The sequence below is a fragment of the Trichoderma virens genome, assembly GCF_000170995.1.
Source record: "Trichoderma virens Gv29-8 chromosome Unknown TRIVIscaffold_3, whole genome shotgun sequence".
Lineage (NCBI taxonomy): Eukaryota > Fungi > Ascomycota > Sordariomycetes > Hypocreales > Hypocreaceae > Trichoderma > Trichoderma virens.
This window is the reverse complement of record NW_014013746.1, coordinates 1,939,154-1,954,275: the sequence shown is the minus strand read 5'-3', so window position 1 is coordinate 1,954,275 and position 15,122 is coordinate 1,939,154. Positions and strand designations below refer to the sequence as shown.

The following is a 15,122-nucleotide window of genomic DNA, read 5'->3' as shown; positions in this document are numbered from 1 at the left end:
GCGAACTCCAGAGATAAAAGAGCAGCAAAAGAAACCGAGAACAATGCTGACGATGAGGAAGAGCAAGGCAAAGCATCTGCCCCTTGTCATGTGTTGATTACGCACCAGACATTGTTCGCTAAGGCGCAGAGGCAGGAGCAATGAGCAATCCTGAATCATCCAAGGCAATCATCCAAGGTAGGTATGATCAATCATGGATGGTTTATCAAAGCCTCTATCAAAGCCTCTATCAAAGCCTCTATCGGTGCCTCAGCTGCCCTGTGCTATAAGGCTGCCTTACAGGAGGTAGGTGCCTATAAAAGGGCGGGCAGGGACAAGGTACTCTTGCCACTATAGCTACCAGCTACTCTGGCAACTACCTACTATACCTAGGGGATCTCGCATTCTGACATTTCCAGCTATTCAACACAGAAGAAGAAGAAGTAACTGATTGTGGCAATGCACTTTCTGTGGATATTTTACACATTGATTCGCCTTTCATCAATAGTAATGGTGCCTAGCTGCGATAAGGTAGCCAGGCATAAGGTGCATAGCTGCAGTCATTTGGATTGCAACGCCCACCCTTTTGCCGAAATGTCATGATATTATGGCCACGACAACAGACTAAATTGGCCATTTGTAGACTGTGATATCCATGGTCAAGATGCATTCCTCATAATTATACGAGTATTACTCCGTACACTTCCTTCCACCACGAGGACTATATACATACAGTGTATATTCCACAGTGCCCATACATGACACTGTATAAGCTCCAGTGGCCACCTATGACGAAGGTCCCGCAAGCCAAGGGCAGCCGAACCGCGTATCGTCACCAGCCAAGACAGCTTCAAAACAACTTGCAATAGCTGCCTCCGCCTCAACGCATTGACAATGGCAGACGCAGAAGAAAAGGAGCGCCAGAAGCAGGAGAAGCTTGCTGCCGCAAGGAAGCGCGTGAGAATCCCGCCTCGTTTCCACCCCAGCTTAGCTACCCTGTCGCCGGGCCCATCAAGGTATCTGTGGCTGACAAGGCTTCTCTAGGTCGAGCAAATGAAGAAGAAGAAGAAGAAGGATGCGTCTTCCACAAAGGCAGAGCCCAAGGGTGATGCAGAGGCGTCTGCCCCCGACACCGTCGAAGACACCCCGGAGCAGAGCCAGGAGGCTCAACCAGATGATAATGCCGCCGACGACAACAAGGCTACCGAAGATGACAAGGCTACCGAGGAACCTAATGTCGAAGAAGAGCCCAAGGTTGAGGAGGAGCCCAAGGCCGAAGAAGAACAAACAGAAAAGGCCGTCGAGTCGCCGCCCTCCGACACACCATCCCTTGCGCAACAATCAAAGCTCAGGTCCACCTCTTTCCGCGCCGGCTCGATTGTAGGCCCGGGGCCAATGTCACCTGGGCCATTCAGCCCCGAGGGTGACACGCTTCCTGACATCTATAGAAAGCATGTGGCTAGAATAGAAGAGCTGGAGAAGGAGAACAAGAGACTCACCAAGGACGTAACCGACTCGGAGAAGAGGTGGAAGAAGGCAGAGGAAGAGTTGGCTGATCTGCGTGAATCTGACGGCAAAGACAGCAAAGATGGCCAAACAGAGAAGCTGGTATGTAACAGAAGTGAAATGGAATCGATTCCCATAGGGACTTACGTACTAACGGCATCGCAGAAAGAGGAGATTGCGTCTTTACAGCGTCAAAATTCTCAGCTACAGCAGCAAGTGTCACGCACCTCTGGTCACGCACATCGTCAATCAGTGTCAATAAACGCTTCCCCTCCGTCATTGCAAGCCGAACTGCAGGCCAAATCAACCCAGATTGAGCACATGGAGGGTGAAATATCAAAGCTCAAGGCTCTCGTCGAGCGCCAGGAGAGCGGGGCGTCTTCAGAAAAGGAGCAGATAACCGCACTGGAAGACAAGGTTGCCCGCGCTGAAGCCGCAGCAGGCAAAGCTCAGCGTGAACTGCAAGACTTGAAGAAGAACCTTGAGCGAACCACCGAGAAGGCTGTCCGCGAAGGCAGCGAGCGAACCAGTGCTGAGACAAAGGCGAAGACACTGGAACGTGAACTAGATGAAGCAAACAAAGCAAAGGAGGAATTGGAGAAGAAGGCTGAGGCGCTTGAGAAAAAGGTCACAACGCTGACTACTCTGCATAAAGAGCAGGACGCACGGTCACAAACCCTGAGGAAAGACAAGGAGAAGGCAGAAAGTGAGGCTCAGGAACTGCGGTCCAGGGTTGAAAAGCTAGAGAGCGAAAACGCCAAACTTGCAAGCCGCAAGTCGGCAGATGGCGGTGGTGGCCTTGACGACGAGGGCGTTGATGAACTCGAGGATGAGGGCAGACTCAAGCTCGAGAAAAAGATTCGTAGCCTCGAGGCGGAGATTCACGAGCTTCGCAGCGGCGCTTGGATCGAGAGACGACGCGAGATGGAAGCCACCAGTCCCGGGTTCGACGACGTGGATCTCTCAGGCAACAACCACCCTCCCGCGCACAAGAAGGGATCAACGGGTGGCATTGGCGACTTTATCGCACATGGCCTGAATGCCCTGGCAGGAGGCGGCGATGACGATCTGCTGGCTGATGACGATGTGGAGTTTGACGAAGAAGCTTTCAGAAAGGCCCACGAGGAAGAGGCGAAGAGGCGGATAGAAAGAATCAAGGAGATTAAGCGGTCGCTGAAACACTGGGAGGGATGGAGGCTGGACGTTGTGGATGTGCGGAGAGGTGGAGGGCAAGGGATTGGAGATATTTTTGACATTTAGTCACTGGGTGATGCCTCAGATTCAAGAATACAAATAAATAAAGACAGTTTATTTCAAATCTTTTACGTGCTGGTTCAGTAACATGTTATGCCTAGCTCTCCGATCGAGGTGACACCAAAAGCCAATATTCAGCTAACCCATCTCACAGCCAGACTATTGCATTAATCCAACATCCTTGAGGAGACTTACAGACAATAAGAAGAATATGCAGCAGGCCGCTCAGAAAGTCAAACAACTATCCAGCAGAGCCAAAGGAAACAAAAAGAAAAACAGTCAACCGCAACGTCCCAGATGGCAATAGCTACAATTCACGATACCGATGATCCCAAAGCCACAGAAAGCAACGAGAACGTAATCAATGGCGCAGAGTTATCAACGGCTCCTCCTCCTCCTCCTCCTCTAGGAGTGGCTAATCAACCCTGCGTCATTGATCACATTCCCGTCGCTAGCCGTGATGTTGGCACCATCGGCACCTCATTATTAGTAGATTTTCCCCACCTTGGCTGTTGCGGTGGCCTGGTTAGTAAAGCTGATGAACTTCGTTGGTTACTCGGGTCAGTTGCTTTTCTTCGCGTATGATCGATTTCTGTGGGAAGATGCAGACGCGGGGTGCTTTGATATGTAAGTGTTGTGGTTAACGATGGCTTGCCTCTTCAATCAGGATTGTGGCAGCCTTTTATACCTCGATAAAATGGCGCAATATTGCTCATATAATCAGCTGTGGAATCATCATCGAACCTTATTGCTGTTAATGAACTTTATTGTTTGGGCCTAAAGCGCAGTCATTAAGTCGTGACCGAATCTGGCGAGTTGTATCTCCAAGACAGTGAACTTGTGATATTACTGCGGTATTTCTGGTGAATCGAGAGCGCTATTGATGCAATAATCATCCGTTAACGCCATTGTCATCCAAAAATATGTCTTGATAGTCCAGGATATATGGAGCAATTGGAGTCAAAGTGCAAGCTTGAATATGCCAAGTGACATCATTAGCCGTGGAAAATATATAAGCGGGGAGGGGCGTAAAAGCTTCATTCAACTTCAAGCTCAGAGCTTCCACCTCCACTTTACGTGTACTTTTTCTCTCATCCCCAAGCAATGGCATCGGGTCAAAAGACGTTCCTCATCACCGGCGCCGGGCGGGGCATCGGCCGGGGTCTGTCCCGGATTCTGCTCCAAACCGGCCACCGGGTCTTTCTCCTGGACAGCAACAAGGCGGAGCTGGATCACACGGCCGGGCTGTTGGCAAAATCACACCGGCGCGGACAGGATTTCGAGGCGGCGCTGTGTGACCTTCGACAGCCACGGGAGATTACTGCGGCGGTGCAGCAGGCGGACAAGCTGTTTGCAAGCCGGCTAGATTGTCTCGTGAACAACGCGGCGTATACGGGCGGCGTGGGCGGCACGAGCCTGGCGGACATGACGCTGGAGGAGTGGAACAAGAGCATCGAGACGAATCTGACGGCGCCGATGCTCATGACGCAGGCGTGTCTGGGGATGCTGCGAGCGGCAAGAGGCTGCGTGATCCATGTCTCATCAACCCGGGCCGTCATGAGCGAGCCCGATAATGAGCCCTACTCGACAACAAAGGCCGGGATGCTAGGCCTGGCGCAGAGCATGGCGGTTTCTCTGGCGCGGGACAACATCCGCGTGAGTGCGGTGCTTCCAGGCTGGATTCACGTCTTGAACGAGAGCCGTGAGGCGGATGAAAAGGGCGTCAAGTGGGAGGACGGCTTGAGCGAGGCAGACATGAGGTGGCAGCTTACGGGGAGGGTGGGAAAGGTGGAGGATGTTGCAAAGGCGGTGCTCTATCTGGCCGAGAATGAGGGCGTGACGGGTGTGGAGATGGTGGTGGACGGAGGAGTAACGAGGAAGATGGTGTATCCAGAGTGATGGACATGTGGACAAGACACGGAATATCCGGGGGGGGGAGCGTGCGGGGGACTGGCGGTTCACAGTGGCACAATATTCGGGGGGCATCTCATGATGTTTGATGGATGAGGGAGGAGAACCTGGCCGAGGCAGCCTGGGACAACAATGTGCACAATCGCGTGCAGCAGCCCATCATCACGAGAGCGGAAGACTCGGCCAAGGCGCTCTACTGCAGCGTTGCTCCCCCTTGCATCGCCTGCAACGCATACACGAGGAGGAAGAGAGGGGAATTAAGCATGGCTGCATCTCCAACTCTTCCGCATTCGACATCTAGCAGGGAACCCCGCACGCACCGCAGGGTTGGATGTGCTTGTTTACAGCAGCTGGTTATTTTCTTGTCGCGCGGCTGAGCCCGGATAAAAGGGATGTGTGGTGGTGGTGGTGCATTGCGCGAGATTGGGGGAGAATAAGGAAGTTGGAGAGAAGAGGACAAGCTGGCGTTTTTTTGGTGTTGGTGGTGTATTTTGAGCCTCAAGACGTCAACAACAACAACATCAACAACACAAGCTCTGATACTGTACAGTTGCTGCTCCGTATGAAATGACTGAGTGCCCAGCAAAGCCAAGCTTGACATGCTCCTACATCGGCGGTTGATCCAGAAATGCCGTTCAAGGGACGCCCTGCTAGATGCAAATCGCCCTACTTCAAACCAGTAATAAAATCTCGTCGAGTTAGTAATATCCGTCCCTTGCAGTGGATCCTCCCTGCAACTGTGGGGGAGACACACACACACACAAAACAAAGACATGCGTGTGAAACGGAGAAGCTGCTTGGAGGGTTCTTGAGTCGGCTTAAAAAGTCCGATGTCAGGCGAGGAGAGAGATGGAGAGAGGGAAAAAGAGAGAGGGAAACACCGGCTTACTCAGTTTTGCCGTCCACAAGCATTGGCCATGTTGTACGCGATCTACATCCAACAATGTACAATTCTGCAGCAAACAAAAGCAAATACCAAGTAACAAGGTCAAGTAATATCTGCATCGCAATAGTCTGAATTATGGGCTTCCCATGGGTCCAGCTCCGTTTGTCGGCGCCTGTCATATCGATATCGACTAATTGATAACGACGATTGCCTCTCTCTCATAATTTTTTTCTCCCTTCTCCTTCCCGCGTCCTCTTATTTCCGGTCTCGTTGGCCGTTGCTCTCCAAAGGTATGCGTCACACAATTGACATATAAACCCCCATCGATTCCCGTCCTCCTTGCTAACTGGAAAATCCCCTCAGCAGCGTTGCAATCGAAAAGTCGTTCTCCGTTCGGCCCCCCGCGCGTTCTCCGATCCGTCTGCTGCACCCCACCTTGGTCGCATCGCATCGCATCGGCTATCGTCTGCTCAGCTTTGCCACTCCAAGTAAACATTGAGTCCAGCTGTCGCAACGACGCCACCGGTTTCGCCTTTGCTTTACACGCAGTCGCAAGACAGAATCAGCGCAAAGCGAATCATTCTATACAAGAACAAGCCGTAAAAAAAGAAAAGGAAAGCGAAAGAGGAGGAAACAGCATCTCTGGCTCCCCGGCTATACCATAGAGCGTCCCGCTATCGGCTTCAACTTGCGACAGTTACCTCGGGAAACACTCCGCGCCCACTATACCGAGCGTTGTGGTCCAAGGCTAATCGGCCTGTGTTGAAATAACCTATTCTCATCCACTGTTCCCCTTTTTCGCCCATCATGAGTGCAGCTCCTCGCTTCCTCGCCTCCCTCTCCCGCCGCGCCGCCCTCCGTCCTCTCCAGCCTCTCCGTCCTCTTCGACCCTCCTTTGGCGCTGTCCAGACGCTGTCCATTGCCGCTCGCAACATGGCTACCGCAAGCAAGATCAAGGTCCAGAACCCCGTCGTCGAGCTGGACGGCGACGAGATGACCCGTATCATCTGGCAGAGCATCAAGGACCGCTTCATCTACCCCTATCTCGACATTGACCTCAAGTACTACGACCTGGGACTGGAGTACCGTGACGAGACAAACGACCAGGTCACTCTGGATGCTGCCGAGGCTATCAAGAAGTACTCTGTTGGTGTCAAGTGCGCCACCATCACCCCTGATGAGGCCCGTGTCAAGGAGTTCAACCTCAAGCAGAGTACGTTACTTCTCCAGATCTCGTGAAATCCCTTCTAACCCGATCTCCAGTGTGGCTCTCCCCCAACGGCACCATCCGAAATGCCCTCGGTGGCACCGTCTTCCGCGAGCCCATCGTCATCCCTCGCGTCCCCCGTCTCGTCCCTGGCTGGAAGCAGCCCATCATCATTGGGCGTCACGCCTTTGGTGACCAGTACCGCGCCAAGGACTTCGTCGTCCCCGGCCCTGGCAAGCTGAGCATGGTCTTCACCCCGGAGGGCGGCAAGCCCGAGGAGATTGAGGTCTTCCAGTTCAAGAACGGCGGCGGTGTCTCCCAGACTCAGTACAACACTGACGAATCCATCACTGGTTTCGCTCACGCCTCGTTCAAGCTGGCCTTGGACAAGAAGCTCCCCCTGTACATGAGCACCAAGAACACCATCCTCAAGAAGTACGATGGCCGCTTCAAGGACATCTTCCAGGAGCTGTACGACAACCAGTACAAGCCCGAGTTCGAGGCCAAGGGCATCTGGTACGAGCACCGTCTGATTGACGACATGGTCGCTCAGATGATCAAGAGCTCTGGCGGCTACATTATGGCTCTCAAGAGTAAGCATCCCTCTCTATATTCCCACCTAGCTAATTCATGACTAACTGAACCTCTCCCCACAGACTACGATGGTGACGTCCAGTCCGACATTGTTGCCCAGGGCTTCGGCTCCCTCGGCCTCATGACCTCGGTCCTCATCACCCCCGACGGCAAGACATTCGAGTCCGAGGCCGCCCACGGCACCGTCACCCGCCACTACCGCGAGCACCAAAAGGGCCGCGAGACCTCCACCAACCCCATCGCCTCCATCTTCGCCTGGACCCGCGGCCTCGTCCAGCGCGGCAAGCTCGACAACACCCCCGAGCTGGTGGCCTTTGCCGAGAGCCTCGAGAAGGCCTGCGTCGACACCGTCGACGTCGACGGCATCATGACCAAGGATCTCGCGCTGGCGTGCGGCAAGACTGCTCGTGAGGACTATGTTACGACGAATGAGTACATGGATGCCGTTGAGAGGAGGCTCAAGTCTATGCTTGGTCACAAGCTGTAAATTGGGGATTTGAGTTCCCGATTTACTTATTGATGAGCGTGATTTAAAGCAAAAAAACACACATAAGTACCAATTCTCTGCTATGGGAGAAGGGGAAACAAACAACTCCGGAGATGATGTATAAAAGAAGGGGTTGGATGAGCGCATTTGTATACCACTATGTATCAAGTATTTCTATAGAGATGTCATGTACATAGAATTGTTTTGTTCAAGACCATTTTTTTGGAGTTGTCTAGAAATGAAACATAGCGTTGAAGAAGAAAAATAAACACGCAGCACGACGAGTGTGAAGTTATCGTGCCCGAGTCTTTCTTGTGTACAGATTACAGCCATCACACATCACATCATATCAGCGCGCTGACTCCTCGTATTGTGAATTTCTTTTTTTGCTAGAATACATCTATTATTACCAACATGTTTCGAGTTTTTTTAGGGAATACAAAAGCAAAAAAAGGAAAACGGCATGAAAAGTACACGTAAAAGTCAAACACCGACAGTTTCCCTTTGAAGGTATCCCAGCACACCCGCCTCCCCCAAAGCCCGAGGTTTCCATTAGCCCCCTTTCTTTCTTTCTCTCCCGATCTGGTTTGCAAAAAAAACGTCTCTCGCTTGAGTGTCTTACCATAGGGCAAGATGACAATGGGCGGGGACAAATCTGCGAAACAGCAAAAACAATATCAGATCCCTCCCAGACGTTATGAATAGAGCCGAGACTAGAAGTAGCATAAAGGCCTGATGATGGTGCGTGCCTACATGGCCGCGCATATAACCGTATCTCTCAAGTGCATAATCTCCCAGAAATAATCACCAGGGACGACCTCCCTAATCGTCTTTGCTAGCAGCTGCAACGTCCTTCTTGGATTTACGCGACGTAGGGGTCGCCTCGGCGTCGCTCTTTCGCTTCTTCTTGGTCGGCCGGCTTGAAGACCCTCTAGGCTTATATCCGGAATCGTCGTCCCTCTTACGCTTGCTGCTGCGGGCCACGGGTGTTGCTCCGAAATCGCCATCGTCGTCCATGCTGGCATCGCCATCTCCGCGCTCAGCCGCGGCACTGAGCCGCGCAGCCGCGCCACCCTTCTTGCCCTTGCCACTGGCTTTGCTGCCACCGCGCTCTCCCTTAGCACTTCCGCGCGGCTTTCGCGCGCTGGCATGACTGCTGCCGGCACCAGCGCCCGTGCCAGCTCCCGCAGCCTCGTCGTCGCCATCACCATGCGTCTCTCCGTCTTGAAGGAAGATCTTGGGCGCATGTTTCCGCAGCCAATTCGTGACACTAGTAGGGTTCTTGGTCTGGGGATTTGAAGGGGGGCGGGCAATGGGGTGAGCGAGCGGCGCCATCGTGGGCAGGGTTGAGTCAGGGTCGATCCCAGTATCGACAAGGTAGATGTAGTCGTCAATGTCGTCGGCAGAGAGGAAATGTGCAGGATGAGACTCGCCATCAGGCGTACTCAAGTCGGCAAGGAACGAGGATTTGGTCTCTTTGGCAGAGCCATAGGTCGAATGGGGGATGTCGCTGAGCAGCTGTTCGAGCTTCTTCATAGCAGCCTCCTTGTCCTTGCTGCGGTCGCGGTCCATGGGCAAGCAGAGGGCATTCTCGTCTGAGGGAGGCTTGAGAGACAAGTCTATCCGTCGGTCTGAGGGGATCTGGGGAGAATTGTTGACTTCAAGGAGCAGATCCAGAAGCCGGCTACATAGCAAATGACGAGTTAGATCGGAATCCCGCTTCGTGATGAAAAGGACAGCAGGAATTGTACATACTCGTTCTCTATGGCCAAGCGCTTCACCGTGTTGGCGGCCTTGGCCTCTTGCTTGTGCAGCTCCTCGCACTCGTGCATCTTATGGTCGAAGACGATACGCATCTTTCGATACTTCTTTTTCCACGACTTGTAGCCCGCTGGCCTCCGTTCGGAGCCGCCGTCGGCTTTGGCTGGAGAGTCCGCCATCGCGACGGCCGGATGGGGGTGGATTGGCAGGGTTGATGAAGCTATTGTGAATGTGGTGCGGAATGCGCGATTCCGGCGTGGAATTCTAGAGCAGTCGCGCGATGCAGCTGGAGGAAATGCGTTCTCGGAATGGATGGTTAATTCGTATCAGGCCTGAGCAGAGGCGTGTTGGCTGATGGCATTGACGATGGAAGAGGAAAAGAGAGTGTAAGGAAAAGAGAGGTCGTTAACGCATTATGGACAGAAAAGAAAAAAAAGTGGGTGGTAACGAAGGATGAAGAAGAGTCAGTGTCAAAGGAGGCTGATGAAAACCTAAGCAAAGGGGCGTTACGCGATGCTCTTCGTAGCTTTGGGCTTTGGATCAATTCCTTCAGGTTGCCGTCAATTTTTTGGTCTTTCAGCGCGCTGAAGGCGGGCGCTGTTGGTGAGCTTTGCAGGTGCTCTAGGGCCTGCAAATGCACTAAAGGGCGCTGTTCCAAAGACAATTCGATGCAGCTCGCGTCATTGAGGCAACGCAAGTGTGCAGTTAGTGTCGGGTTAGCCAATTCAAGCAGCCTCCAAAGCCGCATCTACTACAATTAGCACTACAGGGTAAAAGAATGGACATTGAATTACAGGTTGATCAAAGCAACGAATTCACATCACATCCTTCTGTTGGTATGATAATAAAATATTACGCGAGTTAATTAGCAGGGACTTCACATCTAGATATACAATAAAGACAGTGATTCTTACTTTGAGCCTTGTTTCTCTCTCCATCGGCTCTTCTAATATTATTCCTTCATTATTGTATGTGCTTATGAACAGCGCCCAACAAAACACCATTTTTACCCGATATCAACCAGATCGCATCGGCGGAATTGGTTCCTTCGCCTGATCTCGGCCCTCGCTTTTCTCTGCTTTGGTCCATCCGCCACAAATACCATCCTTCTCATCCGTCACTCACCAACTACGATGAGACCTCCTTGCCCAGCCTCTCCAACTCCTCGCTAATAAACTGTCCAGCATTAATCATCTCTGTGCTACCATACACCACCCGCTTGCGTGCACGATCCCCGCTTGTTCTGCTAACCCACTCATGCAGGTTTCCGTATTCTTCCATGCTACCGCCGCCGACTGTGAAGACGACCGCCTCGCTAAAGCCTTGCCGTCGCTGCCCGAAGCTGGCTGTTTGGCCGGCTTGGGACCCTGGTAGACCACCTGGTGCGCTTCCTTGCCCCCCTGATCGGATAGCACTCGGAGGTGGCATGGTGCCTCGCGCATTGGCGGAGCGAGGATCAAAGTACAGGTAGTTCTCCGTCTTGGCAATTGCCGAAGATGAGGCCGTTGAGGGCTCCATAATAGACTCGACAATCTTGGTAATGGTGAGATCACGATCTGCAGGTAAAAAGTTCTTTACTCCGCTAATCAGAGAGTCAAAGTTTGATGACAGGCCAGACGGAACACCAGTCTCCTTGAGACGGTCCGTCAAGCGGGAGGAAATGGAAGAAAATCGGCCAAACAGGTCGGACGAAGCAGCTTGCTGATTGGAATTGTTGTTGATGGTGGTCAGCTGTGTCATCTTGGTAGTAGCCCGTACCCTGATTCTATTGTTAGCAAAAACAAGCCCGTAACACAGTTGCTATAAGCCATCTGCAACTCACTGTCGAATGTAGGGCAGCGATGAAACGTCTGCGCCCGCAGCTTCAAGAGCCTTCTCAAACGACTCAAAGTCGGTCCGCCCGACTTCTTGTTCCGTGCTCAGGAACCAAATGATGAATAGCCGCAGCTTGTCTGTAGGCTCGTTGCCCTTGTTCTCGTCCTTGATGATTTCCAAAATCTGAGCCTTTGTTTGCTTCATAACGTTTTCCTCCGTCTGGAAGTAGTTATCCAACTGTCGATCCTTAATACCAGATAACAGCGCCGCCAGTATGTTCATGTGCATGTCTAGAATGCTTTTGCGCTCTCGCATCTCTGGCAGCAATGTTATCGCAGCCTTGAGGTGCTGCGCGCTTGCACTCGTATCGTTTTGCAAGTCTTCCAAGCTCGACACTCCCGTGTTCTTTGTGATGGCAGCTGTTTCCTCCTTATACTTGGTTAGTTCTGCGTCGATATCTTCTGCCACCTGCGGGAATGGGACTCCGGCATTCTTGATCCAAAAGAAATCGTTGGCAGTCAAATCATAGCCCTTCTTTGATGTGCCCTTGGCGGGATTGCTCTCATCAACTGGCGTCTCGATTGTGATGCGGTTGAGTTTGATAGAAAGAACATCGTGGACAAGGGATTGATATGTCCATGAATGCGACAGCATGGGTATCAAGTCAACGTTGCGGTCGAGGAGGATAAGTACCGGCCTAGAACTTGGCGTGCCGGCTGCTGTAGGCCGCGCGTTGGAGAATAGGTTGTCTTTTGAATTCAGAATATGATCTCGGAGTTTGCGATCGAGGCGTTGCGCAACCATCTCTGCGGCGGCACCCTTGGGACATCGAATGATTGGGATGACACCTAGAACGATACAAGTCAACCTATGGTCCATCGCTATAGATTTGACTGTTTTGACTCACCCATGGTCACCACAACGCTGAAGAGACCACTGACAATCCTATCCACTACCGCATCCAGCTCGGCATCGCTCGTTTTTGCGCTGTTGAGAGCCCAATACGTGTGCTCATTTTGCATCCCTAAGCTGAAGAGATCAGGCTCGGCGACAATGAAGTTCAGATATTGATCGAAAAGCTGCGCAATCTTTTCTGATGTTCCTGCTTCAGCCGTTTGTGACGCGAATTCTTCCAGCAAGACTCTAGGAAGAGAGGACAGGAAGTTGACGTAAGCGGGCGAGTACAGTCCCTTTTGCAGATCTTCGGTCATGAGCTGTAGGTTCCGCGCATTCGGCTCGAGCAGATATATGACTGGGACGTCAGGTATGGGATATCGTGGAGTGCCGATGTGCCTGCGTGGCGAACAGTTAGACTCAGTCTTGCATTGCCGTATACATCAAACATGTGGGAACTAACATGTGCATCGTCACTCCCATAGAGCGCAAGTCGCTGACGCGCATGACACTGCTGATGACATCTCTGCCAAGGTCATCAAAGACGAGGACTTTCCAGATGGGATTTCCTTCAGCATCTAGGATCGGGGCAACAGGGGCCAGCAGTCCGTTGGCGTGGGCTTCCTCCGTCTCGCTCGACTCGATGGTTTCGTTGAGGTTAAGGATCTTCTTGAGAGAGGCTGTGGCGCACCAGGTTGTCAGCATTGGCCACTGTCCGCAAGGCTAACCACGCATCCTCACCTATCTGGCGATCCCGCAGAGAGTTTGCTTTGGAAGCCATGGCTGGAAGCTGGAGTTGTCGTATAGAGATGTGTAGGTATAGGTATGGATAACAATCCCGACTTGCAGGGCCACGCAATGGGAGACGGCCGAGGACTTGCTCGCTGCTCCACAACTATGGCAGGATCCGAATCAATCCTTGGTGCACATGCACATGCGATTGCCGAGCACAAGAAAGAGAAACAAAAATCTGCAGCCAAATGGAGCTTGCGCCGATAGTTGAGTAAAGTCTAAGCTTGAGGCCACGATATCGAATTACCCCCCCAAACTCAGGTGCTGCGAAACGGAGCTCTCCCGCTATAACAGCACCCCCCAGCAGGTCACTCACTGGGGCACTGGGCTGCAGCTGCTGTGGTCTGTCGCGGACCGACTGAATGGCCGAGCCGGCGACCTTCCAGGTGGAGCTCCACTATGACATGCCCCCGGCAAAGGACGATTCCGGGCGCGTTGGTGCCTGACTTCTGGGGCGCCAGCCAGCGAGCATGGCTTGTCTACCAAACACGACTTTTTACAAGCATCGACAACGCTCCGTCAACATCAATCTCCCGTCTCCATCGGGTTGCGACAAGTCCAGCATCGGCGCCATCGCGGAACGGCGTGTCTAGACCGCTGGCACCTCGAGCTTAGGGATTTCGCGACCAATAACTCCCGCGACGGCAATTTTCTGTTGTTTCCCACCCCCCTTACTTTCGTCGTGCATCTTGCACGTCGGGGAGAGGGCGAGCTACGTGTTCGCCTCCGGATAATACTGTAAACACCTGGCGGGAAAGGGGCCATGAAGTTTCTGTTTCTACCGAGTACAGAGTAGGCTGTGAACAGGATAGAAATCTGCTGCGTCAAGTGCAGCAGCCGCAGGGTATGCCCACCTCCTCCTCCAATCCCCTCCTCTGGCACTCTTTTTTCCCCCGATACCTGTCTGCAGCCCGCAACATGCAAGCCCCTTCATCTTCTTCCCGAGAGCTGTTTTTTTCTTCTTTGCCTGCGCAAGCGTCTGTCTGGTGTTGGCGCGGCCATGATGTTGGAGCGGCCCTTTGTATCGCGTGACGGCCATGATCAATTCCATGGGCCGCACTCTCTATAATCCTTTTGCTACCATTAAAATGCGAGACGTTGAGCAAAGCGACTTGCGCGGCCTCGGCCTTGAAATGGTGTTGGACCTGGGCCTCTCTGTAAAAAATCAGGGAGCTCCAGCCGCCAAGAGGGTGTGTTGTCGTTGGGGCCTGACGAGCAGTGTTCCGCCGTGCCTGCATCCTAGCCGCGCCCGGGTCTAGATGTGAAAGGCCGCGAGATGTCGGCCAGGCGATTAAAGTACCGTGTTGCTGCGCCTTGTCGCAGCCCGTCGGCAGGTTGCCAATCACGCGACGCCCGACTTGGGCGGTCGTGGCGGCGTCACTTGGAGGCTTTGGGGATGCCTTTGTCACAACCGGGATCGGGACATGCCTGCTCCCCGTCTGTCAGCACTCCGACCGGCATTTATAAAAGGAAGAAAGGAAAAAAAGACAAAGAGAGAAAAAGAAAAGAAAAGAAGCTCAAAGAGTCTATTTCGAAAAACCCCCCCCCCTATTTATTTTTCGAACCAAACAGCTCTTTTTCCTGTCCTTAATCCGGCTGGCTCTTTGTCACCTTGATGGCGGCACACATGCTCTATGTTTGCTTGCCTTGCCGATCCTTGGCTAGCGATGGCGCTCCACCCTCTGTACTGGCAACTTACTTTTCTATGTTTCGCATCGAGTTGCGCATTGGCGGCTCGCCTTTGTTCTACTCCGCTGCTTCATACCGCCAGCAGAGCAGCGTCTTTTTCTTCGTCGTCGCATGAAGCCATGGCAGTTTTCTTCATTCCATCTCACTCCGAACCACGTCGTTTTTCTCTGCTAATGCTAACCCGCCCTCTTTTTCCTTCAGCAGAACTGCCTTTAGAACAATCTTCGCCCTACCACCCCTTGTCCATGCAAATTTGCCCTTTTCCGTACTAGCGCTCTGCTGCCGAACTCTGCCGACAATCTTCCGCTAGGCCTCGCGTGGCTTGTGCTAAGTACCGCTGTACCGCT

At 52.7% G+C, this 15,122-nt stretch overlaps 5 protein-coding genes across 5 annotated transcripts; 3 read left to right on the top strand and 2 right to left on the bottom strand.

Annotated features, from left to right (window-relative positions):
• Positions 1 to 873: 873 nt before the first annotated feature.
• Positions 874 to 2,800, top strand: TRIVIDRAFT_72779 (uncharacterized protein; the record flags this gene model as incomplete). The annotated part of the gene is made up of 3 exons (XM_014104409.1): positions 874 to 936; positions 1,024 to 1,587; positions 1,651 to 2,800. The coding sequence occupies 3 exons, from the start codon at positions 874 to 876 to the stop codon at positions 2,743 to 2,745; spliced, it is 1,722 nt and encodes a 573-aa protein (XP_013959884.1).
• A 1,043-nt stretch (positions 2,801 to 3,843) lies between these two features.
• Positions 3,844 to 4,638, top strand: TRIVIDRAFT_32514 (uncharacterized protein; the record flags this gene model as incomplete). Its single annotated transcript, XM_014104408.1, has 1 exon — positions 3,844 to 4,638. The coding sequence occupies one exon, from the start codon at positions 3,844 to 3,846 to the stop codon at positions 4,636 to 4,638; it is 795 nt and encodes a 264-aa protein (XP_013959883.1).
• Positions 4,639 to 6,469: 1,831 nt separating this feature from the next.
• On the top strand, positions 6,470 to 7,824 carry TRIVIDRAFT_55050 (uncharacterized protein; the record flags this gene model as incomplete). The annotated part of the gene is made up of 3 exons (XM_014104407.1): positions 6,470 to 6,749; positions 6,800 to 7,336; positions 7,400 to 7,824. The coding sequence occupies 3 exons, from the start codon at positions 6,470 to 6,472 to the stop codon at positions 7,822 to 7,824; spliced, it is 1,242 nt and encodes a 413-aa protein (XP_013959882.1).
• Positions 7,825 to 8,646: 822 nt separating this feature from the next.
• TRIVIDRAFT_62347 (uncharacterized protein) lies at positions 8,647 to 9,764 on the bottom strand (the record flags this gene model as incomplete). The annotated part of the gene is made up of 2 exons (XM_014104406.1): positions 8,647 to 9,508; positions 9,580 to 9,764. 2 exons carry the CDS (start codon positions 9,762 to 9,764, stop codon positions 8,647 to 8,649), a joined length of 1,047 nt encoding a protein of 348 aa, XP_013959881.1.
• Positions 9,765 to 10,713: 949 nt separating this feature from the next.
• Positions 10,714 to 13,075, bottom strand: TRIVIDRAFT_62346 (uncharacterized protein; the record flags this gene model as incomplete). Its single annotated transcript, XM_014104405.1, has 5 exons — positions 10,714 to 11,350; positions 11,408 to 12,248; positions 12,308 to 12,693; positions 12,758 to 12,974; positions 13,036 to 13,075. 5 exons carry the CDS (start codon positions 13,073 to 13,075, stop codon positions 10,714 to 10,716), a joined length of 2,121 nt encoding a protein of 706 aa, XP_013959880.1.
• Between the last annotated feature and the right edge of the window lie 2,047 nt (positions 13,076 to 15,122).